Source organism: Convolutriloba macropyga, chromosome 14, assembly GCF_964194025.1.
Source record: "Convolutriloba macropyga chromosome 14, txConMacr16.3, whole genome shotgun sequence".
NCBI classification, from domain to species: Eukaryota; Metazoa; Xenacoelomorpha; order Acoela; family Convolutidae; genus Convolutriloba; species Convolutriloba macropyga.
Window position 1 is genome coordinate 13751212 of NC_134481.1, and position 27261 is coordinate 13778472.

General features: G+C 33.8%; 1 protein-coding gene across 1 annotated transcript in view; it reads right to left on the minus strand.

Moving 5' to 3' along the window:
• The window catches only part of LOC142353157 (uncharacterized), a 34726-nt gene extending 7794 nt beyond the window's left edge, over positions 1-26932 (minus strand). The window contains exons 1-3 of the mRNA XM_075405367.1: positions 26585-26932; positions 22963-23051; positions 1204-1416 (exon numbers count right to left, since the gene is read on the minus strand). Coding sequence (XP_075261482.1) covers positions 1204-1416; positions 22963-23051; positions 26585-26743 — 461 coding nt within the window. The 5' untranslated portion in view covers positions 26744-26932. The remainder of the gene's footprint in view (positions 1-1203; positions 1417-22962; positions 23052-26584) is intronic.
• Positions 26933-27261: the final 329 nt, after the last annotated feature.

Consider the following 27261-nt stretch of genomic DNA (forward strand, 5'->3'; position numbering starts at 1 on the left):
CGTCAACTTGTATTTTATTCATTCAGCGGTCCCATCCAATTTCTTCTAACTCAACAATTAAGGTGTCTATTATTTCTTAAATGATGTTTTGTTTGTTAGGCAATATGCGTTTTCATAAAAGTTTTGTGAGTGGTCATTATTTGTTTTTCTTTCTCTTTTTTTAGCAAATTCGCGTGATAACAGATCCAAACGATTTTCAAATGAAACCAAAGTAACTTATTTAGTATTTTTGTTTCATTTCAGCGGAATTAGTATAAATAACAACTGAAATAATAAAAACAATATTCTGGTAATAGCTAATGCTTTTAATGGCTTCAATAATTGGTGTTTTCGCAAATTGTTTTTAATTTTTGGAGTTTTTCTGCATCCTTACTCCATTTAATCTTTGTCTTAGCCTAACCAAAGACAGGTCCTCTTGGTTTCGTAATGACTTTTTTGTTAATTTATCAAGAATTATTCCGTTAGAAATTAATGACTTTTAGGACGTTTGATATTATTTGTTTTGAAAAATATTGTTTGATTTTTGAATTTCGCCTCCTTATTTCTTCCTTTTGTCAACTTGTTAACTAGTCTCTTAAATATAAAGTCCCACCTGCTTCGTAGTAACGAAAAAAAACAAATTTTTGTAGTTAAGGTTTCTTCTGATTGTGTTTTGATGTTGTTACTAGGTGATTTTAAGTTTAGATGTTGAATTTCTGCCGTAACAAATGTTTCTTTTTTCGCTATTTCCGTTATTCATTTTTTCCCGTAGTCTTATTAATGGTGTGAGATCTCGTGAGCGCTGTAATGAGGTACGGCATTATGTTATTCATTTAGTAGTTTGTGTAACTTTTTTTGAAACTCCAAGATCTTTTTGATTATCTCTTCAATAGGTTGACAGTTATGTCAAAAATGTAGATGAGCGCGGGTCGGAATACCATGTGCAAACGCACATTAACGAGCCTCCTTGTGGTAAATTATACTCGCTAAAAATGAAAGAGTTGCTGTTTAACAGCTAAAAGATATGTATGGTGAATTTAGAGCAGAATTTGCGGGTTTTGCTACAAAAATTTTTATCTATCTTTTTAACTGTATTTGGCACTTAAAACCGAGCTTGATACAACAATTAAGCACAAAACTTATATCTTTTATCAGTTTTAAAAGTTGACAGCTCGACCTGGGTTGTAAAACTGTAAAATATTTTTTTTTGGTTTTTGTATTTACCTTGTGTTCTTGATTGACTGAGAGGACTGGGAGTTGTCAGCATTGGAGGAACTGCAACGTTGCACTTTCCGGAACAGCTCCGTGACCTCTGTTTGGAAAAACTCGTTCAGGTAGTAGTAGGTGAATGGGTTGATTGTGTAGTTTATTATGTAGAGAGTGTTCACTGTAATCTTGAGCAGAAACTGTTTGGCTATCGAGAAGGACCCCAAGTCACTGAAACATAGAAGAATAAGATTTTCGTCAGGATTTAACAAATTAGAAATCATGTAGCTTATAGGACTTATAGGACATGTAGTTTATGTAGCTTATATGCCTCAGGGTGAATAGAAACATTGTTTCCTTTTTTTCAAAATTTCAAAGATTTATCTGCATATTATTCTACAATAACGGCTGTTTCGGATTGTCTTTTTGTCGTGTGAGCAGACAACAACCATTGTCAGACAAACTGTTCTTAAAAGTCAGTCTTTAAGAGACAAGGCGGTTAGCATTTGCAATAGCAAAAACCTGAACTGTCTCAAAAATTTGTATGATGTCAGATGTTGAAGGAGACACGTGATAGAAAAAAACCCAATTTTGTTAGAGGAAAAAGGGCGAAGATAATCAACGGGCAAATTAAGCTGGTTTTTGAAGTTTGAGTGAGAACAACCTAACGTAAATTTTGTCCGAAATAAGCTTGACATAGAGACTGGTCCATTTTCACAGTAGTTGCACCTGCATAGACCCACCGAACTGTTAGTATATCAGAAAATATAGAAAACATTATATTACAAGCATTTATAATTTTGTTTTAAAAAGCTCCTATAATACATCTGAAAATTGTGCAATCGCTTTATAGACTTAAATCATTGTCATTTGGTGCCACTTACTTGTCATTCGAGGAGCAACTAGCAAGTAGAAAAATGAAAACTTCAATCATTTCCAGTTTTTAATCAAACCATTTTCTCGATACCTGGAACGAGCAGAACTAACTTTCGTTGGCAGCCATATCCAAGTCATTAATCTGTCCGAGGAGAGAATGGCAGCCATATAGATGAACATAAATGATTATTTTGCTGTCTTTGACTATAAAATTATCAGTGTGCCTAGTTTATTTGTGCCAAGTTTTTATTTGTTTTCTGTCTTAGTTGCAGTCTACTTTGAACTCAATAAGTATTTGCTAATGAAGTAAGCAATAACATCTTTTGTTGTTTTTTATTTTGCTTTAAGTCTTTTAATTAAAAAGGATCCTACGAGTCTGTAAATATCACAGATTATTTTAACATATGTCTCAAGGTTGTCAATAAAAATTTCAATTGTTTTCACAAAAACATTTTTGTTGCAATTCTCTGAACAATTTAAGCATTTTTTCCAGACTAGTATAGAGAATGCTACGTTATAACACAATCAACTATCAACTGAAAAAACTTCATAATCATTTTATTTAGTTTCATTAAAATAGTAAATGGATGTTTTAGTAAATTTTTTAGCTCTACGAAAGATCTCATCTCTCAGGAACTCTGATTTTAGGCAGTAAAAACGGCCAATTATTATTCGCTTTCGCAACAAATTATTTGGTTTCAGGAAAAAAATATATGATTAAGTAAAGCTTTTTTGAAAAAAAATGATATTGAAAAAAGTATATATTTACATTCGAAAAATTTCCAAGGATAGTCTCTTTTTTCTAGCAAACGCTTCGAAGAATGAACATTTATTTAATTGTTTTTCCTTTCGAACACATGGACTCTTCAAGTTGTTCGATATTTCCTATGAATTCTATACAATTTAAAAAAAGCAAGCTGTTTGATGTTTCCCATGAACTCTATCTAACTCTTCGTACAATTAACAATAAAGATGCACACACGACAATAGCCAATTATTTGCCAAAAACCGTTATATGAGTTTAGAGTTTAACTTGAAGGATAATAGGTTTTGTACTAATACTAGTTAGCATTCACTCTACAAAAACTGGTGCCCAAATGCACAATGACTTCATGACTGGGCTTTATCGGTTTAACCAAATTTCTATGTTTTGCTCTTTTGACCTTGACCGCTTTCACATTAATCTATCATGTCGAAAAAATTACGGACTTGATAATCAACTTCACTAGATGAACAACATTTGAAAAGAAATCATTTACTAATGCCTACACGAAAACAAATACCAATAACAAAACAAATCTTAAAAAAACTCATGCAAAATATTGTGGCATGAATCATTAAGTTTATTAACAAAATGTTATACAACTAATCAAAATACAATTTAGCAACTTACAGCAAATGTTGTGGATAAGGATTTGGAGACAAAGAAACCAGACATTAAACAAGAAATTCGGCAAAATTAAATTTTTAACTAACCTTGAAAAATTGCGTGTCAAAGAGATCAAAACGCAACTATGAAGCAAACTTAAATTGCATAATTGCTTAACAACATAAAGCTGTATATCATTCGAAAGCATGTAGCAGTTTTCATATCCACAACTATAGAAGGATTTTTTATCAAAAGTTTCAACAAACTCATGAAACAAAAAGTTATCTTAGCAGGGAAATGAATTGATAACAAAAGTCCAGTTTTAAAACTAAAAAGGGAATTTTGCATAGGTTTTTTTGCATACGTTGAAAAGTGATGAAAAATTTATTTGGTTGCAAAGTAGGACAACAATGAAAACAATTGCAGAACAATTGTTCTGCAAATTCCTGAAGAGAAAAAGATTCATTGGAGACCGTATATAGGTGTATTTGCTGCTTTTAAGTGCCATTGTGGCCTCATGTTAATCTAGTTACGCAAGCGGACAACAAACCGACTAAACTTAGATAGCAACTCCAACACGTCATCACTGTGACAGCAAATGGACATAAAGCAAAAACAACCAAATATACACAAACTGGAATTGTGATATGGATTAAATGTTGCTTAGTTAGAGATCAGTGAATCTGATATCACTTCGACGGATTATGAACACAGTAAAAGAACAATGAACAATGTCTGAATTCGAAAAACCACTGGTATTATAAAAATCGAATCCTGTCTAAGTCGATAGAAATATTAGACATGAATTAAAACAGTTGATTGCTATGAATTATTCCTCAAAAGAGAGTCAGCCAGTAAGACTTACCTTTAATTAGACTCCAATACTAAGTTTTATGACAACGAAAACGTTTAGAAGTTTATCACTTCAATGTCGAGCAAATTTTTAAAACAATCAATATTTTGATCAGATAAGTCACTATGTTTGTCGTTTTTTACATGCCTGTTATAAAAGATTGATTTAAAAGCTGCAGAAGTTTGATCGCTGTGTTCTCATTAGCTGTGGTTTTCACAATATCTCAGCTTTGTGGGGAAAAATTTAATTTGTCGCAAATAAACATTTTTATGAAGTAAACATATAAATTATTCAGATTATAACCCTAAGATTAGATATCCACATGCTTTCAAATGTTAATATAAATTAATCACAGTATCAGAAATTGTAGCTGTTTACTCTCATAGGTAAAAATAGGATTTTCTTGTGCTGAGCGGGCAGAAACTTGGTTAAATATTTCTAACGCAAGTTGTATTGTTAAAAGTTCTTATTGAAGAGGGCAATTTGTTCCAATTTTGAAAGCTCTTCAACGTCAAAGATTTGTTACTCTACTTCATTTTCATTCTCTTTTTTTATAATAATTTTATTTTTTGCTATTGTTCTGTCTAGCGTTTTGGCCACTAGTATACATTTTAATATTTTTGGATGTTTCCCAGTGTCTCATCTGTTTGTAGCTTCGTTAAGCTAACTTTTGAGATAAACATTTTGGCTGGCAGGATACGATGCTTAATGAGACGATCAGTGGAATGGTCAAATTTTTGTCGGAAACAAGAAACAAATTTTATTCTCCAGTTAATCTGCCTCTTAATGCGGTTTATGTTTTTTTGTTGTAACAGTTTGAAGGAATCTTTTTTCAGTGGTGCTAAGCCACATAGGCATTCAACACAGTTTTTCTCATTCAAACTGCGTGTGAAAAGAAACTAAGTAAGGCCCTTAAACAGGGATTTTAAACCCCTTCGTCAAAGTTCTTTGTAAGCTTTTTGAAGAAAGGAGCAAATTGAAAATTGATTAATAGGTTTGAAACACACACAGGTAAGTTTCAAAATACCGCATCACTGCAGTTGCAGATTCTACAACTCCAGATTTGCCGTATACAGCACCAGATTTCAAACTTGCAATTTCCTAATTAAAATGAGTTTACCTGAAGCTGCAGAAGTAAAATCGAAATTCTGGCTGGAGTCTTGAACCGCTGCGCGTTTTGTAATTTATGCCGAATTTTCTCAAGTTTTAAAATTGTTACTGTCCATGTAATTTTTCTGGCATTCCAGAGCTCGGAACTGTAGCTGTCTAGAATTTTAAAAAAGCCTCATTTTCAGAAGTGAAGATGTATAGAAAAGAAAGAGGCTCAGACTGACACATTTAGAAGTTTAATTATGCTTCCATAGAAAAACATTGGTTTTGAAGGTGTGAGGAAAAACTGATATGTCCAATTGTAAACAACAAAATTTAACCAAAAGAAAAAAAAACAAATACAGCTGAAACTTTTCAAAAATTTACGAAATAAATGGAGGCAAATTAAATTATATATCTACTGTTAGCTCTAAATTGAAAGCAAAATCTGGATTCAGGTATGCCTCATTTTTGACCCTTGAAGACTTTAACAAATGAGATTAAAAAGGCAAGAAAAAAAACAAAAAACGGTCAGAACTCAAAAATCACTCTTACTTTTTGAAAACCTTTTGTGTCTTGTCATTAAACAACAAGGTATCAACTCTAGCCGTTAAAAAATTAATTTTATTTCAATTCTTAAATTAATGATACTTTTCTCTGACTCTGGCGAAATAAGTGAAGAAAAACATATATGGTCAAAACTAAAAGAAATTATTTCACTAAAAGAAGTAGTTTCAAAGCAAAGAATGCCATAAATTGTAAACTGTACACTTTATTTACGTTTATTTTGATTTCTTGAGAAGTTCAGTTACACCTCTCAGTGTTGTCACTCAGTAAAAAATACAACGAAGAACAAAAAACAATTAGTAAAAATTCTTTGAATATAAACATTTAGTGTCATGATCAGCAAAAATCATTAGTTGCTGCAGGCCAATTCAGGCGGCAGCATATTACCTCCATTGAGACAAATGAATCGCTTTTATTTGACTTCACCAATCTATACTTCGAAAGAGACTCACGAGAAAAAACAAAACTAGACTCAAATGGCCGCAAAAAAAAAAAAACAAAAAAAAATTGATCTAAAAACCAAAAATTCGAGATAAAGAACCAATATCGATTTATTCTAAAAAACCAGTACAAGACTTAAAAAAGCCTTAATATTGCTTAAAGTTGCTAAAACCCGTACATATTAAAAAATGCTAAATATAATTGTCCAAAAGTAAACAAAAAACTAAAAAGACAGTGCAAAAATATGAACAAAAATCTTTAAACCTTGATAGCTCTTCGAAAAAAAAAAATTTTTAATATGAGATTTTGAAAATTTCACGCTCTGTTCTGGACGAGGTTTCTAACATTACCACTCACAACTCGAGATGCCAAATCGACCGAACGAAAAAACCCAAATTAGCATATGTTCCTTCCTCCCACAAATGGGGTCGGAACAAAAGAACCCAATACTGTTGTTTGTCTTTTACATGCATCCCTCTCTTTAAATGATTCAATTTATCCCGTGGTTTCTATTCACATTCTGTTGGCGCAGAAATGCTCTGAAGTGAAAATCAGAGCCATAATTATGTTTTACCAAAAAAATTTTTTATGTATATATATATATATATATATATATATATATATATATATATATATATATATATATATATATATGAAACATGAAACAATGGCCACTTAATTGGTCTTGGAATCAAGTTCATTTTTTTATTTAAGAAGATTAAGCGAAATAACGTTTATATATAAATGCATGAGATTAAAACTTCTAACAATCGGCCCGTTATCTTTTTAACTAAGCAAGCTACAATTTCAAAGGAACTTAATATCCTGTGTTCCGTGTTGTACCAATTTTTATTTATTTGCTAGCAAACTTTTAGGTCTGCAATTCAGTGGTCAGTATATTTTTCTCACCTTAATTGCTTTTCTCAAATTTTCCAATCATAGCTTCCCTCAAAATATTGACTCTTTTCCTGGTATATTTACAGGGGCGGGTTTGTGTGAGGGGGGTCATAATCTAACCAGCTTAACCTGTGGGCTATGATAAAGCAAACATCTTTTAATTGTTTTATACCTAGTCAAAGTGTAACTCCTCGTCCAAGAATGAAGGTGTGAAACCTCGGGGAGTGTTGAAGGGGGGAGGAGGGGATTGAGGTGGGGTTTGGTGGTTAACAATCATGGCTTTTCTTTTAGGGTCGAAGTTTGTTTCTGGTAAATCTCTGCTGTCAATCAAAATGCCTGCCTACAAATATTTCAACCATTTACAAGCATCTTAGACGGAATTTATTAAATTTACTTCAAGGGCCCTCAAGCTAACCCGCCATAAAAAGTTCGATGTGCGTTCACATATTTCGTAGGGTACTCTAAAAATTCACCCAGCTTTGTTCACGTTAGCCCAGCTTTGTTCACGTTAGCCCAGCTTAGTTCATGTGAGCTTATGTGATGAAGCACGTTTATGAATTGAGGGTATGTTGCCCGGCTAAAATGTCAGTCGGGATAATTACGTTGTAAAATAGGACGATAATGGATTATTGATAGCTGAGCTGACTAAATGCAGGCGGGTTTTAAAAACCCTTCCGCTTAAATGGTGCGTGAAAAAGCTGCCCGGCCGTAAAATTGTCCCTGTGGGCAGAATTAAAAACTTCCCAGCATTAAATTGTGCTGCTCTTTGAGAAAGAGAAAAAAATATAGACTATTATTATCTCCGCGATGTTCGATTTAATCGCAGATGTCAAGTTAATCGAAAATGGCGGAACTTTGACTCAAATATGAAAAGAACAAAAAGATTACAAACAATTCAGTCTGAACTTTGCAGATCACCGAGGCACCACTATAACCACTCCCCTTCCCCTCCCCCCCTCCCCCCCCCCACACACACACACACACACACACACACACACACACACACACACACACACACACACACACACACACACACACACACACACACACACACACACACACACACACACACACGTAGTCGTGTTAACTTAACTTAAGTTGATAAATATCAAATACAAATAGCTGTTTTAACGTCTCAGTTGAAATTGCAAAGTTGTGGCGTCTTATGGATCTATAAACAAACGAAAGTTTCATTGATGTTATTTTTTCCTAATTTAGCGTTGATATGATTTTAGGAGTTGTTATATGATACGCTCTTTTGGTTTTTCTCAAGGAATAATTTTCTGATCATTCCTTATGATAAGTTTCAACTCACTTTCTTTTAATTTGAAGTAAAACTTTCTACAATTGATGTTCAATTTTCTTTCGGCGAAATCATTATTAAGCGCTGTATGACTTTTTTAAATGTTCAGCGTTTTTTATTGAAGCCTGCAGCCATAATGCTAAAGATAGCAAGGACAAACTTAACTAATAGAATTAATAATAAGTCCAATAGACCTCGAGACCAAGTATTGAGTTTGAATATTTTGAAAAATGACATGAGCTGACATTTAAATAAAATTGGATCATATCAAAAACACAGACTTGGAAATACTATGATTCAGTGCTGATTTACTATGTCACTATGATCCGGGTTATTACGTTCCGTGCAAATACATACTGCAAGAATTTTTTCATACTGGATTACTATACTCATGGCATGAAAATCATGCCCCGTTTGAAATCAAATGTCCCAATGTTGATCTAGTTCAAATATCTGTTACTTTACTAGGGTTTATGAATTTGCATTTACTTCGAAAATCAAATTAAGAAAGAATGCGCTGAATACAAATGAAGTGGTTTTTAGTTTATTGGATTATTCAAATAAGCCCTTCTAGATCAAGGGGAAGAGCATCAGAAATCAGTCCTCCTGTCTATGCTCTACGCAATTGCAACTATTTAGTTACTCTATAGAAAATTTCGAGATGATTTTAAGATCAAGGCCTGCTGACACCTATTTACATCTGGTAAATGTTTCAAAGGTGTCCTGTTTTTTCACCCCTATTCGTTTAACCCCCAATCATTCAACGCCAATTTTAACCTCTAAATCATTTAACCTGGTAAAAACTCACCCCCGTACGTTATTTCGCCTAGAGTTTAAGATTTCTATAGTCGAGAATAATTAGGTCTAAATCAATTCTAATAAGACCCATAAATGAAGATAAAAATCGGTGCGAAGTGAATGAGGGGTTAAAAAAACATATTGACAACTCAATCAGTTAGCCCCGATTTTCACCTGTAAATTAATGTCTCAGAGTTCTCAGGACATTGAAGGTAAAAGCTCGATTACAAAAAGCAAACCTATTATCATTACTGAATTGGTTATATTATCCAGTACCTAATTGGGCAATTAAGAGTGGTAGAAAAGTAAATCTCAAAAACATTTTGTGTTTTATTGCAATTTTGAACCGGCATGATAAATGCCTGCTTTAGTTTGACATTTTTTTTAAAAAAACAAAGAAATATTGACACTTGAAAAGCATAAGTTTGAAATTTTAAAACTAGACAATGCTTGTATTGGAAAGCTGGTCACTAGAAACTTCAGGAAAGAGATCAAAGATTTAAATAAAATCTTAACAGCCGCAGCAACCGTTGCCTCGGCCTCGTTACCAGAAAATGAAGTTCTCTCAGCTCATTATGAGTTGCAGTCGAATCTTCGATACAAAAAAAACACCTAAGAGTTCATCAAATAATATGCAAACGGTCTCATTGCATGAACCAACAAACCACTGTTTTGACAAGTAACAAAATTAAAGAGTTTTGCTGTTTGACAGCGGAATAGATGACTGGGCGCGCATCTCGTTTTTCGGTTATTCATATTTTTTATCAACCTCAAAGGGTCTATATTATGAATTTTTCAACGGAATTTTCGAATTGTAACTAAAAAATTTCTACGAAATTAGATTTAAATCTTCAATCTATATACTCTCGTTTCTGCTATTTGTTTGTATGGTATCATTACAACTAAGGCAGAAAAAACAACATAAAGCCATTTTATTAATGACTGAGAAAATCTTGTTTCCCCAGTTAACTGGCGCGGAAAGTTGCAGTATTGTTTTGTACGGAAAGTTGCAGAATTGTCATTGAAAAAGCCCTCATCTGGAAACCAAGAAATTGTGAGGCTCTTGTTGAGACCAACTTCTTGCTTCGAAAAAAATAAGAAATGAAGAAGATCAGTCGGATTTTTTGATTGAGGAAATTTTTTGCTGTAGATCAAGAGCGTTTATATTGTTAAATAAAGAGTTCTAATTTTCATTCAATTTCACCAAGCTTCTATTGTTGCACTCACCACTCGCGTTAACCCTAAGAATCTGGAATCAGAGTGAAGAAGCCTTAGAGGTAGAACAACGTATGCTGTTGCAGATTGGCGCTATGGAAATAAAATCTGGTTCATGGGGTCCTGCCCCGCAATCTTGATAGTTTTCACTAATTTGTCGAAAGACGCCGCCGCACAAAATTTACGTTACTGAACGCTTCAGGAGGACAAAAAGGCAACAGGGAGCATCTATCAGAGCTTAAAGGAAAGGTTTCGGAGTTTGGTAGAGGCAAGGGCAAAACTGCCACCAATTTCTTTGTAGCTACCACCGGTGTGTTATAAATGGGCATTAAAAAATTTGCCTTTCTTTTTTTGTGTTCCTTTTTCATTTTAATTCTAATTTGAGGTGGCGCTCTCTTTCTAACCCCACGCAACAATTTAGAAGCTTCATTGATTCACCCAGGGCATTCAATTCTAGGCGCTGACCTTATGACGGGATACGTAAATGGGAACACAGTTTCACATCTTATAGAAGTTTAACTTACAGAGTGTAGCTGCCTAAATTTTATCAATCTGGAAAATCTTGAATTTCTTGTTAAACGCGATGTTACATTTTTTTTGTTTTCCTCATTTTTGATCACTGAAAATGTAATAGATTTTAATGACAGCGTTGATGATTTCATCCTTAAAGTACCAGTTTGCCTGTCTTCTAGACTAACATACTAAGACAGCTTTTCATTAATTCCAACTCATTTCATAAGGCAACATAAAAGGCAGGACTTCCCAAGTATTGTTTTGTGATCAAAAGAATAAATTTTAGAGAACCATTTGTCATTGATCTGGAAACGCTAACAAAGGCAAGCTGTTTAACGCCTCTCTCTGAAGCATCAATAGTTTTGCGTCATTTGAGTCCTTTGAATTGTAATATTGCTAACTGTTCATTTGGACAGCAAATCGTATGGTGAATTCAGTGTTAAAACCATTTTCGGATCGAATAAAATTTGAGGTTAACTGGTTAAAGGGTGAACATAAACAGCGCTAAATTAGAGGTTTTGAATAAATCGAGTTGAACAGAAGTATAAACGCTTCAATTTGTGATTGCGGGTGTCAAAACCAAGTACTCTATATCAAAATACCCTCTGCGCCCAAATTTCCAAGATATGCACAATATTGTACTCAATTTTTCAGATTATCTGAAAACTGTTGAGCATAATAATGCCCAAATGAGATGAAATATAATTTAATAAGTTGTAATTACCAATTTCATAATTTTTGACTCGTTCAATTGTCAATGCTTGGCTGGCTATTTCCCTGCCTCGCCTATATGAAACTATCAGAACTAGATTGATACCAAGAGCCGAATTTTAATTAAGTTATTAAGTATTATACGTTTTGTGTTTAACCATCACATTTGCAGCAGTAATAAGAAATCGTGAGAAAACTTGACGCAGAAAAACGATTTTTAAATAAATTAAACTTCAAGTTATCCAGAGATGACGAAGCATTTGGCATCTGCTGTTGCTGTACTATCTTTTTGAAAAAATCTACACTTTTCTTTTTAGAGTAACTATTGTTCTCATCTCAATTTCTTAAACGATTCTGCAAAATTCAGATTTTTACGCATCAGATATTTTTTACACATCGGAATATTTTTACGCATCAAATCGTTGGAGCATCAATTTTAGAATATTGATATATAGACCGAGTCTCAAACTTGAAAAAATAAGATTTTTAAAATATCGCTCATACGCATCTAGAACTTGATTGAAATAATGGTCGGAAATCCACTTTGAAGGGAGTATGTTTTTGGTAGGTCTTGGAATACGAATTCTAATCACCAATCGATATATTGAATTAAAAATTTGAATTTACATATCAAAACCTCCTAAGGCGTAAAATATAAAATTTTTTATTCCATGACTATCTAATTTCTGTGTTCTTGGCATGTAAATTGAGTATAATCAATTTTGATTAGCTTTGGTCTAAGCTTAGTTTTTTAATACCGAATATTTGAATATATATTTCTAGAACCGACCAAATTCAACAAATTTTTAACTAAGTGTATGCAAATGTCCAGCTACTCTTTACTTTTTTAAATTGATCAAACAAGTTTACATAAACATAACGGACTAACATCGGGCGAATTGCTCTCAAACGACTGGCGAGCGGTTGGCTTTGTCAGTAGCTAACCACAGTTTAGTGAGGCTAGCTTTAGCTTGATTCGACTCTTTAACTTTTAGTTTTCTAGCCTTTATAGTAAATCAAACAAAAAAACTGATATTTTAAAAAAACTGCAAAGTATTGCAAAATTTTAATAAAGCTTCCAGATTTTGCGGTGAAAATGTTCAAAACTATTTTTTGTCTCTGGGTTTAAGTCAAGTAACTCATCTGCTTGATTTGAAAAGCTTCGTTGGCCAGTAATGATCGTAGGACAAAAATATTCAAAAGTTTTCAAACCAATAGCAAATTTTTCCAAAATTTTGCTGAAATTTGATATATTAAAATCTTCAAAACAATTTAATTGTCTCAATAGACAAACCAGTATCCCTATTTCAAGCTTTGAATAGTTTCACTGGCTCATAAAGATCCATAAACTGGGAACATAATAATTTTTCCGAAAATTTGACAACAAATAGATTGCTAGAAAATTGTTAAAGCTGGAGTCATTAAAAATTTGATAACAATGCCATTAATTCTAGAAACTATGCGGCAGACTATCATCAAACCTTGGAGGAGAACTAGGACCCTGGTGCCGGAAAAATGATAAAAAAATTCAAAAAGATTCCAAAAATTTGAAAAAATTGCAAACATTTTTTTAAAATGTTGATATCAAAATCTTGAAAATTGTTCAATTACATCTAGAAGCTAAGCAGTTATAATCAAACGCTCGAGGAGGTTCGCTGGCCCCTCAGGTTGGAGAAACCTAAAAAATGAAAAATATTGAAAATACTTGAAAAAACTGCAGGTTCTGTCAGAAGAAAGCTATAATTCGTGATGATAAAATGTTAAAGAGCCATTCCATTACCACTAGAAACTATGCAAAAACTTATTATCAAACCCTGATGGAGGTTGGGTGGCCCTTGAGAATGGAGAAACCTAAAATTGACAAAATTTTTTTAAAAAATGAAAAAATTGCAAGTTTCACCAAAAAATTGCGAAAATTCGTAATGTTAAAATGTTGAAAACCCTTCTATTACCGCTATGCAGTAATCTATTATAAAACACTGCAGCAGGTTAGTTTGTCCTTGAAAAATTAAAAAAGAAATGAAAAAAGATTGCAAATTTTATCTATTTTGCTAAAATTTGTAATAAGAAATGATGAAAGACATTCAATGGCCAATAAAATTTTTAGTTCCCTATATTCAAACGCTATAGGAGACTTTCTGGCTCTCGGAAAACTAAGATAATGACAATAAGTTTTATAAATTTTGAAAAATTCAAATTTTACAAAAAAATTGCTAAAATTCGTGATGTAAAAACGCTGGCAAAAAATGGCAAAAAAAAACTTTCAGTAATTTGTTATCAAACCCTTGAGAAAATTTGCTCTCCCTTGCGTCCGGAAAGAGGTAAACAATGAAAAATGATGAAAAAATGAAAAATTTGCACGGTTTGTCAAAAAACGCTAAAATCTGTGATGTTAAAATGTTGACACAATTGCACTCCATTAGAAACTATGCAGCATTCATTTATAAAACCCTAGAGGAGGTTCCTTGACACCCAGGGCAGAAAGAACTCAAAAACTGGCTAAAATTTTCAGAAAAATTGAAAAAATTGCGAAAATTAGTATAAAATTGCGTGTTTTTAGCGATCGGTTGTTCGTCAGTAGCCACCGGGGGGATGCACTTGGGGGCTGAAGGGGGGGGGGGGGGTTGGTGGGCAACTGTGGGGTGGGGCAACAGCGGCTGTGGGGGTGGGGCAATAGTGGGGAGGTCAACAGTGGAACATAGAATAACAAAATATAAAAACGTTAAAGGAAAAGAGAATGAAAGTTGTTTATCTATTGACATTTTACAACTCGGAAACTGTAACAGTCGATTTTTCTTCTGTTTTCTGATAAAAATTTTTAAAACCTAGAGCTAACCTGAAATAGTTCATCTGTGTTGTATAACTGTGAAAAAATACTGTTCAGAAGTACTCAGATTTTCAGTTCAGTTTTTGCGGAAAACAGACAAAAACAGTAAAGAAATAAGTTCTTTTTTTTAAGGAAAAAACTGCCATGGTTACCTCTGATAGCTTCAGTTATTGATTACGTGAAATACTTTTAGTAATAGTCGAACTTTTGGGGGATTTGTCGCACAAGGTTTCATTTTCTTTGCTTTCTTTATATCTTCATCTTTATATCTGTATTTTTGAAACTCATTATTAAGTGGAAAATTTTTATACCACAACTTTTGAGATTGACGATGTTTCTATAGAAAGCTAATCAAATTCTCAAATTGAGAATATGAGAACAAATTGTAACAAGTCAGCAAGTACGTAACCAGTGCTGAGTAGTCGGTCTAAAAATGTTGTCGTTTTGAGAAAAGAATGTATACCACTTTCAAACAATTTTTTCAAGAAGGAAGCGAGTGTGGTTCCATTGCTGATTCGGATAACAATGATCGTTTATGAACCAAGTGTTTCTAATTGTAAATTTTTTATTTTATATAATTCAGTTTATTAGAAAACTTTATAATATGAGCAAGTTTTGTTCAAGCACTACACTTTAAACTAAATTAAACTTATCAAGTCTTGATTAATTTTGCTCGAAATTAACTGCAGAAGATTTTAGTCTAACCCCTTGTCAGATCCTTTTCGGAATAAATAAGTCTAAAATCCATATTAATTCACCGTAGAAGTTTCTAGTCAACTGTGTGACGATTCCTTCAACTTTTGCTTCTCAAATCGTTTTGCATGATATTTTTATCAGAAGAGAATTAAATAGTTTAGCTTTTTTAATTGTGCTTACTTTTCCCTTACTTTTGTTAAAGTTCTAATTTTGGCATTATACCATCGAAAAACAAACAGCTAGAACCTGACGCCTGTATTTATCATTAATTTTAATTTGAAGAGGGCAACTTTACTTTTTTTATTGAACACTGAAATGGTACTCCACGTTCCACCCCCTCCTCTTCTTTGATTTTGAACATCCACAATTGACATTATTACACCATAATAATAGCCCTTATTAATTGCAATGCCTAATTCTCGTCCTATTAGACTATATAAACCAGTATTGTGGTAAAAATCGCACCCGTTTGTTCACATTTTAAACCAATGAAAAAAACTTTGTGTGTGTGTGTGTGTGTGTTGGGGGGGGGGTCTTCTGGGGCGGAAACAGTTCCCTATTGTTTTTTTCAGAAGGAATGATATCGAAGCGGAAACCATGTATCATCTTAGCAAACAACCAGTTTCGCATGATTTTGCATTTATTGACGAAATAAATATCCAAAAAAATTGGGCACTTAGAAAATGGGGCGGGGATTGAACAGCAGTTTGTTCTTTTCAGGCTAAACCATTTTATTACCACTAGAAGCAATGCAGTAACCTATTACCAAACCCTGCAGGATTTTCGCTGAATCTTGAGACTTGAAAAACCTAAAAAAGTCAAAAAATTTCAAAAAAAAACTTGAAAAAATGCAAGTTTTATAAAAAAAAATTGCTGAATTTTGTCATATTAAAAAATTGAAAGCTGTTGCATGGCAAATAAAATTCTTTCAGTAAATTATTATCAAACCCTTCTGGAAATTTTCTGCGCCTTGCGTCCGGAAAAACAAGAACAATGAAAAATGAAAGAAAAAAATTTTAAAAAAATTTGCACGGTTTGTCAAAAAAAAACTAAAATCCGCGTATGTTAAAATGTTGAAACACTTGCACTCCATTAGAAACTATGTAGTAACCTAAAAAAAACCCTAGAGGAGGTTCCTTGACACCCAGGGCAGAAAAAAACACAAAAACTGGCAAAAATTTTCAAAAAAACTTGAAAAAATTGTGAAGATTAGTATAAAATTGCGTGTTTTTAGCTATCGGTTGTTCGTCAGTAGCCACCGGGGGCTGCAGGGGAGGGAGAGGGGGGGGGATTGGCAAAAGTGGGGTAGGGGGCAACAGCGGTGGTGGGGGGTGGGGGCAATAGTGGGGAGGTCAACAGTGGGGGTGGGGTATCTTCATCCTCTAAGAACCGCCCTTCACACCATAAGTATAAGTCTCCAAATCAGTTTGAGCTGAAAAGCCCTAAGACCACTTAATGCCCACTGGGCACTGCTCCTGTTTATCCCGTTTTTAAGGACGAAAAGTCAAAAGTGTCAGACGAAAAATCGGTCATGCAAAAAATTGCATAAAAAAAGACCGAAAGGACTAATATAATTGCTACGAACTTAGATTGAGAGCTATTAAAAATATTGCGATGGACAAAATCAGACGTTTTAATGGATTAATTACTAAACAATCAAGTGTCATGCAATTGGAAAAGATTTTTTTAGAACATAGAATAACAAAATATAAAAACTTTAAAGGAAAAGAAAATGAAAGTAGTTTATCTATTGACATTTTACTCGGAAACTGTAAAAGTCGATTTCTCATCTGTTTTCTGGTAAAAATTTTTAAAACCTAGAGCTAACCTGAAATAGTTAATATATGCTGTATAACTGTGAAAAAATGCTTTTCAGAAGTCCTCAGTTTTTCAGTTCAGTTTTTGCGGAAAACAGACAAAAACAGTAAAGAATTAAGTTCTTTTTTTAATAAAAAACTGCCATGGTTAACTCTGATAGCTTCAGTTATTGATTACGTGAAATACTTTTAGTAATAGTCGAACGTTTGGGGGATTTGTCGCACAAGGTTTCATTTTCTGTACTTTCTTTATATCTTCATCTTTATATCTGTATTTTTGAAACTCATTATTAAGTGGAAAATTTTTTTACCACAACTTTTGAGATTGAAGATGTTTCTATAGAAAGCTAATCAAATTCTCAAATTGAGAATATGAGAACAAATTGTAGCAAGTCAGCAAGTACGTAACCAGTGCTGAGTAGTCGGTCTAAAAATGTTGTCGTTTTGAGAAAAGAATGTATACCACTTTCAAGCAATTTTTTCAAGAAGGAAGCGAGTGTGGTTCCATTGGTGATTCGGATAACAATGATCGTTTATGAACCAAGTGTTTCTAATTGTAAATTTTTTATTTTATATAATTCAGTTTATTAGAAAACTTTATAATATGAGTAAATTTGTTCAAGCACTACACTTTAAACTAAATTAAACTTATCAAGTCTTGATTAATTTTGCTCGAAATTAACTGCAGAAAATTTTCGTCTAACCCCTTGTCAGATCCTTTTCGGAATAAATAAGTCTAAATTAACCGTAGAAATTTCTAGTCAACTGTGTGACGTTTCCTTCAACTTTTGCTTCTCAAATCGTTTTGCATGATATTTTTATCAGAAGAAAAATAAATAGTTTAGCTTTTTTAATTGTGCTTACTTTTCCCTTACTTTTGTTAAAGTTCTAATTTTGGCATTTTACCATCGAAAAACAAACAGCTAGAACCTGACGCCTGTATTTATCATTAATTTTAATTTCAAGAAGGCAACTTTACTTTTTTTATTGAACACTGAAATGGTACTCCACGTTCCACCCCCTCCTCCTCTTTGATTTTGAACATCCACAATTGAAATTATTACACCATAATAATAGCCCTTATTAATTGCAATGCCTAATTCTCATCCTATTAGACTACATAAACCAGTATTGTGGTAAAAAGCGCAACCGTTTGTTCACATTTTAAACTAATGAAAAAAACTTTGTGTGTGTGTGTGTGTGTGTGTGTGTGTGTTGGGGGGGTCTTCTGGGGCGGAAACAGTTCCCTATTGTTTTTTTCAGAAGGAATGATATCGAAGCGGAAACCATGTATCATCTTAGCAAACAACCAGTTTCGCATGATTTTGCATTTATTGACGAAATAAATATCCAAAAAAATTGGGCACTTAGAAAATGGGGCGGGGATTGAACAGCAGTTTGTTCTTTTCAGGCTAAACCATTTTATTACCACTAGAAGCAATGCAGTAACCTATTACCAAACCCTGCAGGATTTTCGCTGAATCTTGAGACTTGAAAAACCTAAAAAAGTCAAAAAATTTCAAAAAAAAACTTGAAAAAATGCAAGTTTTATAAAAAAAAATTGCTGAATTTTGTCATATTAAAAAATTGAAAGCTGTTGCATGGCAAATAAAATTCTTTCAGTAAATTATTATCAAACCCTTCTGGAAATTTTCTGCGCCTTGCGTCCGGAAAAACAAGAACAATGAAAAATGAAAGAAAAAAATTTTAAAAAAATTTGCACGGTTTGTCAAAAAAAAACTAAAATCCGCGTATGTTAAAATGTTGAAACACTTGCACTCCATTAGAAACTATGTAGTAACCTAAAAAAACCCTAGAGGAGGTTCCTTGACACCCAGGGCAGAAAAAAACACAAAAACTGGCAAAAATTTTCAAAAAAACTTGAAAAAATTGCGAAAATTAGTATAAAATTGCGTGTTTTTAGCTATCGGTTGTTCGTCAGTAGCCACCGAGGGGGGGGGGGCACTGGGGGCTGCAGGGGAGGGAGGGGGAGGTGGGCAAAAGTGGGGTAGGGGGCAACAGCGGTGGTGGGGGGTGGGGGCAATAGTGGGGAGGTCAACAGTGGGGGTGGGGTATCTTCATCCTCTAAGAACCGCCCTTCACACCATAAGTATAAGTCTCCAAATCAGTTTGAGCTGAAAAGCCCTAAGACCACTTAATGCCCACTGGGCACTGCTCCTGTTTATCCCGTTTTTAAGGACGAAAAGTCAAAAGCGTCAGACGAAAAATCGGTCATGCAAAAAATCGCATAATAAAGACCGAAAGGACTAATATAATTGCTACGAACTTAGTTTGAGAGCTAATAAAAATATTGCGATGGACAAAATCAGACGTATTAATGGATTAATTACTAACAAATCAAGTGTCATGCAATTGGAAAAGATTTTTTTAGAACATAGAATAACAAAATATAAAAACTTTAAAGGAAAAGAAAATGAAAGTAGTTTATCTATTGACATTTTACTCGGAAACTGTAAAAGTCGATTTCTCATCTGTTTTCTGGTAAGAATTTTTAAAACCTAGAGCTAACCTGAAATAGTTAATATATGCCGTATAACTGTGAAAAAATGCTTTTCAAAAGTCCTCAGTTTTTCAGTTCAGTTTTTGCGGAAAACAGACAAAAACAGTAAAGAAATAAGATCTTTTTTCGATTAAAAAAATGCCTTCGTTAGCTGTGATAGCTTTCGTTAATGATTAGGTGAAATACTTTTGGTAATAGTTGAACGTTTGGGGGATTGGTCTCACAATGTTTCATTTTCTTTACTTTCTTTATATCTTTATTTTTACTGTGTTGGCCCGCAAATTTTTCCAGGGGTGTATTTTTGAAACGCATTTTAAGGGGAAAATTTTTATATCACAAGTTTTGAGATTGAAGTTGTTTCTAAATATAGCTAAGCAATATGTGATTTGGTGGAAACTGGGAATATGAGAAAACTTTTAACAAGTCAGCAAGTACGTAACCAGTGCTGAGTAGTCGGTCTAAAAATGTTGTCGTTTTGAGAAAAGAAAACAGAAACATTTAAAAAATTTGAAAACATAATTTTTCGCTTCTCATCTGGATAACAATGAAAATTTTGATGAATGACTACAGAGCATTGTTTATTAAGGCGCGCAAAATAAAAAAAAACTTTGAATAAAATTTTGAATTTTCATGTTTTCGTGCAAAAAATGCAACAAAAATAAAGATAAAATTTGGTGTAGTATTTTGTAAAGATAGCATCCATTGGTTATTATAAGATTTTTATATTTACCACTCACCAATACGGTGACCACTGCCATTACTTTGACCTATAAGTGCATAGTTGAAATGCATTATTAGTGGGAAACCAAAACTGAGTGCCCGACCTTTGTTTTCTGAGACACTAGGAAAATAATCAATAAAGAACTTGGTTGGAAAATGTGGCAGAAGTTTATTAATTTTTACTGCTTAATAGCCTTCTTATCCACTAGTTGTGGGGCTCGACTGAAAGCTGTATTCCGCTTGGCTTCAGTTTAACTATAAGAACCATTTTGAACTTTTTAAAATTTCGTCGAAAAAAATCTAAAGTTTACAGTTTCCGGGGCAGCAACTAATTGGAACCATTACTCTCATGGAAAAATCTGAATGCAAGAACAGGAAGTATTACTTCAAACAATTTTTTCAAGAAGGAAGCGAGTGTGGTTCCCATTGGTGATTCGGATAACAATGATCGTTTATGAACCAAGCGTTTCTAATTGTAATTTTTTTATTTTATATAATTTAGTATATTAGAAAATTTTCTAATATGAGTAAGTTTTGTTCAAGCACTACACTTTAAACTAAATTAAACTTATCAAGTCTTGATTAATTTTGCTCGAAATTAACTGCAGAAGATTTTAGTCTAACTCCTTGTCAGATCCTTTTCGGATTAAATAAGTCCAAAATCCAAATTAATTCACCGTAGAAATTTCTAGTCAACTGTGTGACGTTTCCTTCAACTTTTGCTTTTCAAATTGTTTTGCATAATATTTTTTATCAGAAGAGAATTAAATAGTTTAGCTTTTTTAATTGTGCTTACTTTTCCCTTACTTTTGTTAAAGTTCCTATTTTGGCATTTTACCATCGAAAAACAAACAGCTAGAACCTGACGCCTGTATTTATCATTAATTTTAATTTGAAGAAGGCAACTTTACTTTTTTTATTGAACACTGAAATGGTACTCCACCTTCCACCCCCTCCTCCTCCTTGAATATGAACATCCACAGTTGACATTATTACACCATAATAATAGCCTTTATTAATTGCAATGCCTAATTCTCATCCTATCAGACTACATAAACCAGTATTGTGGTAAAAAAAGCGCATCCGTTTGTTCATATTTTCAAATGAAAGAAAAACTTTTTTTTGGTGGTGGGGGGGGGGTCTTTTTGGGCGGAAACAGTTCCATAATGATTTCAGAAAGAATGAAATCGAAGCGGAAACCAGGTATTATCTAAGCAAACAACCAGTTTCGCATGACTTAGCATTTATTGACGAAATAAATATCCAAAAAAATTGGGCACTTAGAAAATGGGGCGGGGATTGAACAGCCGTTTGTTCATTGCCAGCCCTATTTGAACGCTAAATGAGCTGCAAGGTCACATATACAATATCGGGTTTCGTTTATGATGAAAATATAGTAATTTAATTCCGCTGCTTTCAAATTCACTTTGTACTTCCCTAGGGGGTTGGTTGATATTCCCGTTTCTCGTGTCTGGGTGAATGGGGTGTATTAGTTATGCTGGTTAAAAGGCTGGTTATTAAATATCTCACCACCACCACTTGTAATACTAGCCCAGTAGGGGTATATCAACGTTATATCATCATCATTATTATCTTGGTAATGGTAATGTTAAAACAGAGGGAATCCTTTTGACATGATGATAGCCTTTTATCCTCATTTCTTTGAGAATTTCGGGGAGGGCTGAATTGGTACTTCGTGATTAAGTACCAGGGGGCAATCAGGATATGGAGGGGATCGAGAGAGCGAGGGAGGGAGGGAGGAAGGGTGGGAGGGGGCATGTGCCAAGAGGAGAGGCGCAGGCGGGGTGGGGGGGGATGATGGGGAGGGGGCATATGAAAAGAAAAGAAGTGTTGGAGACGTTTTGATTGAGAAGTGGCCGAGAAAAATTGGAAAAGTGGATAATGGTGTCAACAATTTTAGGGCCTTTCTTATTGGAGCCCCCCTCCCCCTCATTATGGTATATTTAGGGTAATTGAGGGCAGGGGATAGGGTCTATTCAGTATATGACCTATAAGCTAGGGGTCTTCATAATTGGAAAGACCAGAATTTTCATATACTCTTTTTTCAGGCTCCGTGCGAGGCACCTGGAAACGGATCAGCTGATGATCTAATGGTGCTCTCGTTTCTTCTGTTCAACTTCATTATACATATGTTTGTAAACAATAAATTAACTTCTTTTGCATTACTTGATAACAGAAAATGAACCATATATTATTTTATCATTATTATTATTCGGATCAGTGATCAGTTTTTTTTGGACCAATTCGGATTTTGGATCTTCTTGTTTAAATTCTATTCTTTTCAACTCCGGTCTACTAGTGCGTGTTCCAAATTAAAATTTAATATATAAGACGTTCGTATGTAAACCCGGGTTGGGATCCCATATCCGGTAGAAAAATTTTATGACTAAAACAAGCCCCTTGCGCGGGGGGGGGGGGGGGGGTGGGGGGATTGTTGGCCACTGTTTCTCTGATCATGGAAAATCCATAGATGTGGAAACCTGTAATTTTCAACAGGATCTTAGAAGAGCGAATGATGGGATATCTTAGTGTGTTATACTCACATGTATATTCGGAATAAAAGGTGGTACGCTATGTAGGGAGTGCAGAGAATGACATAGGCTGTCGCCACTATCAACAGAGCCTTGGTCAGCTAAAAAAAGAAGACCACCTTCATCAATTTTACTACAATTTACCCCAATTAGGGGGGGGGGGGGGTTGTCTAAAATACCAAGGCCATTTTGAAACATGCGCCTACAAATTGATCGGCCTTATTTATAGAAAAAATAAGCGACCCTGAAAAAACCCGAAGGCAAAAGGCGTGATCTAATGTAAAGAATTGCGTCAGATAGTATAGAATATTAAATACATGTTGAAATAGAGCCTAAAAATAGATCCACTTTGTTTATAAAATGTTGCGGAAACTTCTGTGGAAATTTTAAGGTAAATGTCAGACGGAATAAAAACACAGGTAGTAGTGAACGCAAAAATATATAAAAAGTTAGAGGTGAATTGAGTTCAAACCTAATTATGCCCAAGTGTAATTGGAAATTTTTGGTTGTCAGAGTAATATTGAATCAGACGGTCAAATTCAGTTTTGTGGCCACTGTCCTGACAAAAGTTTAAAATCAAGTTACTGTTGTAACTATTGAAGATAATTATTGAACAGACATAAAAGGTCTGTTAAGTGTTATTAAGCTCTGCAAAAGGAAGTGGAGGAAGTTCAGTAGCAAGACGGAGGAGTTATCATTCTGATTTTGCTGATTTCTAAAGATAGGAGGACCAATTTTTGTGGTCACGTTATAAGGGTTCTACTTCTTTTCACGCCAATTCATTTAACCCCGCATATTTTAACACCACGTCATTTAGCCCGCTCTATCATTTAACTCCTCTATTATTTCACCCCTCTATCATTTCATCCCGTCAATCCTAGCAGTCAACATTAAAGGCATGTTTGTCATAATTAAGTGGATAAATTAATCCCACGTTCGGATGTGATAGTTTCATATCAAGTCCCAAGTCTCAAGCCCGCGAGGCATTGCCAAATGATTCTATTGCTAATTTAGTAATCCTTATTTTATGGAAAGATTAAAATCGGGGTGAAATGATAGAGGGGTGAAAAGATAGAGGGGTTGAATAAATCGGGGTTAAATGATAGGGTGTTAAATGAAAAGGGGTGAAAAAGAGGTTAAAAAAGAGAAATGAACCATCTCGAAAGCCCCCAACGTTCGCCACCTTTTTTTGCAATATCCCCTGAAACTGTTTTTATCAATTAAAAAAGAAACATATTTTAAAACCGAACTTTGACCAAATTTTCTATTCTCAAAGACAGTTAGAATTTGTTAAGAAGCCTTTTATGAAGAAGCTAAAATCTAGAGATCAATGCAATAGCCTTGGAACAAAACAGAAACAAACTGTCAACTTTTGACAAATGTGTCTTTTGACAAAATAATCTAGATGTATTTTAGAAACCAACAGCAATCTGACCAACGCAGCAATTAATGTGATTCAAATAACTCATGAGAATCTACAAAAATAGAGTTTGACAAAAAATTCGAACCCAAAACCAATTAAAAAATTTTCGCCAGAGATAAAGAAACAAAAATCAAATCACATCAATAAAAAATTCACAAATTTTTTTCGAAAGTCTTTCGCCAATTAGTTTACAAGTCAACTTCTTCAAATTTCTTAAAACACAACGGCCAAAAAAAACTATGACCACAGGATTCCATAAATTGATATTATAATTAGGCATTAAATTAAACCACAGTTCAAAGTCATCGTGGCATGAAAAGCAGTAGAAATTTCAAAACTTAAAAACTATTAGTTTTTTCTCATTTTTCAAAAAAAAATATTTTAGTTTACGCTGATAATGTTTGAACACAACTGATTGTCGAAATTTGTCTCTCTAATTGCGGGATCTAGTGTGCTAACTAGCCTAAACACCATCTATTGGAGGGCAGGAACGATAATAGTATAACTATAATAAAAAATCAATAAACGTCATATCATCTCAAGATTCCATTTTGTAAATTTTCAGTGGGCTGTTGTAGATCCACACTTTTGTTATTTTTTAAACTGCGCTGACGCAAAATGCAAAATGAACTTTAAAGAAAAATCTCTCGTGGCTTGATACTATTTTATCACTCACGGAGTCACTTTCTCTTAAGACAAAAATCAATTTACTATAAGATTTTTAAGACCTCGGTTTTTTCTTATTTATTTAAATAACAGGATCAAAAAGAAATTGTTTCATACTTTATAATTGTTGAGGGCACAAATTTTTTGATATTACAATGAAAAAATATCTACCACTATTAGCAATAATCATTCATATTGATAATAAAAGCAACTGCTTGACCGTTTTCCGAAAACTTAATCCGTTTTTTTATCATTCTCAAGAGTTCTTCAATAAATGTTTCAGGTTCACATTATGCTGCCAACAAATTTAACAGAAAACCTCTTGATCATAACTTATTCTAATTAGCGTACAAGCGGAATGCCTGAACAGATTGTTAAGTTTTTCTAGACGTCAAGAAATTTTCTCTCTTTAGACATCATCCTTATAATTCTTTGTGAAGCGTTAAAAATGATTATTTAGGACTCAAAGAAATGAAAGTCTTGCTACGCAATAAAACCCCAATGAAAATATGAGGAAAATTTAAATCGTTTTTAGTCTTTAAATACGTGTTCGGACAACTCCTTACGTGGCCAATGTCTGAAAAATCATGTATACATTCTCGATTTGTCGGAATTCTTATCTAACCAAGTTTTAATTTTAGAGTTCTAAGCTTGTTTCCACGCCATGAGTCACTAGTTCCCACGCTATAAGCAACTCATGTCTACGTCATCCTACGATTACGGTATCTAATAGTCAAAATGAAAGAAAGCCATATAGGTAAATAATTTCAGAAATATCCCTTTCGATACTATTAGTGGATTACGAAGACAGTAAGCGACTTTACTATTACGCATAGCACTGTTCACAAGAACAGATGAGTCTTTGAATTTGGTCTCAATAATAACTAATGAAATTCGGCGATTCTTAATAGGCAAATTACATGCTTGTGTCAAAATGTCAGCCCTTTCCGCGATATAAATAACTCATTTCCACGTTTTGCGTAACTAAATTCCAACGTTGAAAATATATATGAACCGTGAAAAGTGGGGACACGTTTGGTCACTCGATTAACCAGAACGCCAAGTGTATTGAAATTTGTGAACATTAGCCACATAATCAAGTTTTCCCTATTATATAGGTCGAAGAATTTAATTCAGTAAATCCATTTATGTAAAAATCCAAGAAAATTGTTTTTGGTTACTTTTTATTTTTTGGAAACCTGTAAACCTGCTTGCTTCAAATTTTTTTAGTGTTGTAAAGTAGCTGCTTATTGTCCATTTACGGGCGTTGCGTATATTTTTGCTTCCTATAATAGTTCACAAATAAATTTGACACGCTAAAATGAATTTCGATGGAGCAAAAAAATAAAATTATCAATGAATTTAGGTCTGAAATTTATTTGTTGGTTTAATGATTCTAACAATTAAAAATTCTGCATTTAACAGATTACGAAACTGGTGATCTATTTTATATTAGTTGAATAACCACTAGCGACTCGTCATATCAATACAAAGTTCGAGGACAGTTAACCTAAAAATTTAGAGGTCACCGTGAGATCTTATTACCTTAACATCCTTAGGTGTTACTCTATTTGAACTGTTACTGTTCTGCTTGGCCATTGGTTCATGCTCCGAGCAACTTGCGTTGGACAATTTTGAGCCATCAGCTCCGCCGCCATTATCAACTTCAATCCCGTTCGAATGTTGCTCATCAATTCGTTTCATTTGAAAAGAGATGCTCCTGTTTGGTGTGTTTTTTCTCGTGGGTCTGGAGGTTATTATTCATGCGGTCGTTGAGTTGTGAAGGACCTGCGCATGTTTCGTTTTTGACTGACGCATGAGGACCAGAAGCTTTGAGTTCTCGGTTTTTGGTCTTCATTCGTACGCGGAGAGACGCCGCTGTGACGAGAGAACTGAAAAATAGAGATGTCTTTGCTTAAAAATAATTAAAGGCAACTATGACAAAAGGTCATCTAAACCAGGCTGAAGACTCAGACGAAAATGAGTTCTTATCAGATCCAAGCAAAAAATTTTGAATAATAGGTTCAGTTTTACGTTGATTGAGGCCAAATATTGTCGATGCTCTGCCTCGATGAAGAGAAAACACAACATGTTCTCTCATCCATAGTTGCCGTTATCTGAATTTGAGAGATGATACTGCGTCTGTTTTCAATCTCCGTGCTCAATGGGTGGGATCAAAGTGTTTTTGATCAAATTTTAAGTTGCTTGTTTCATCTCATTGG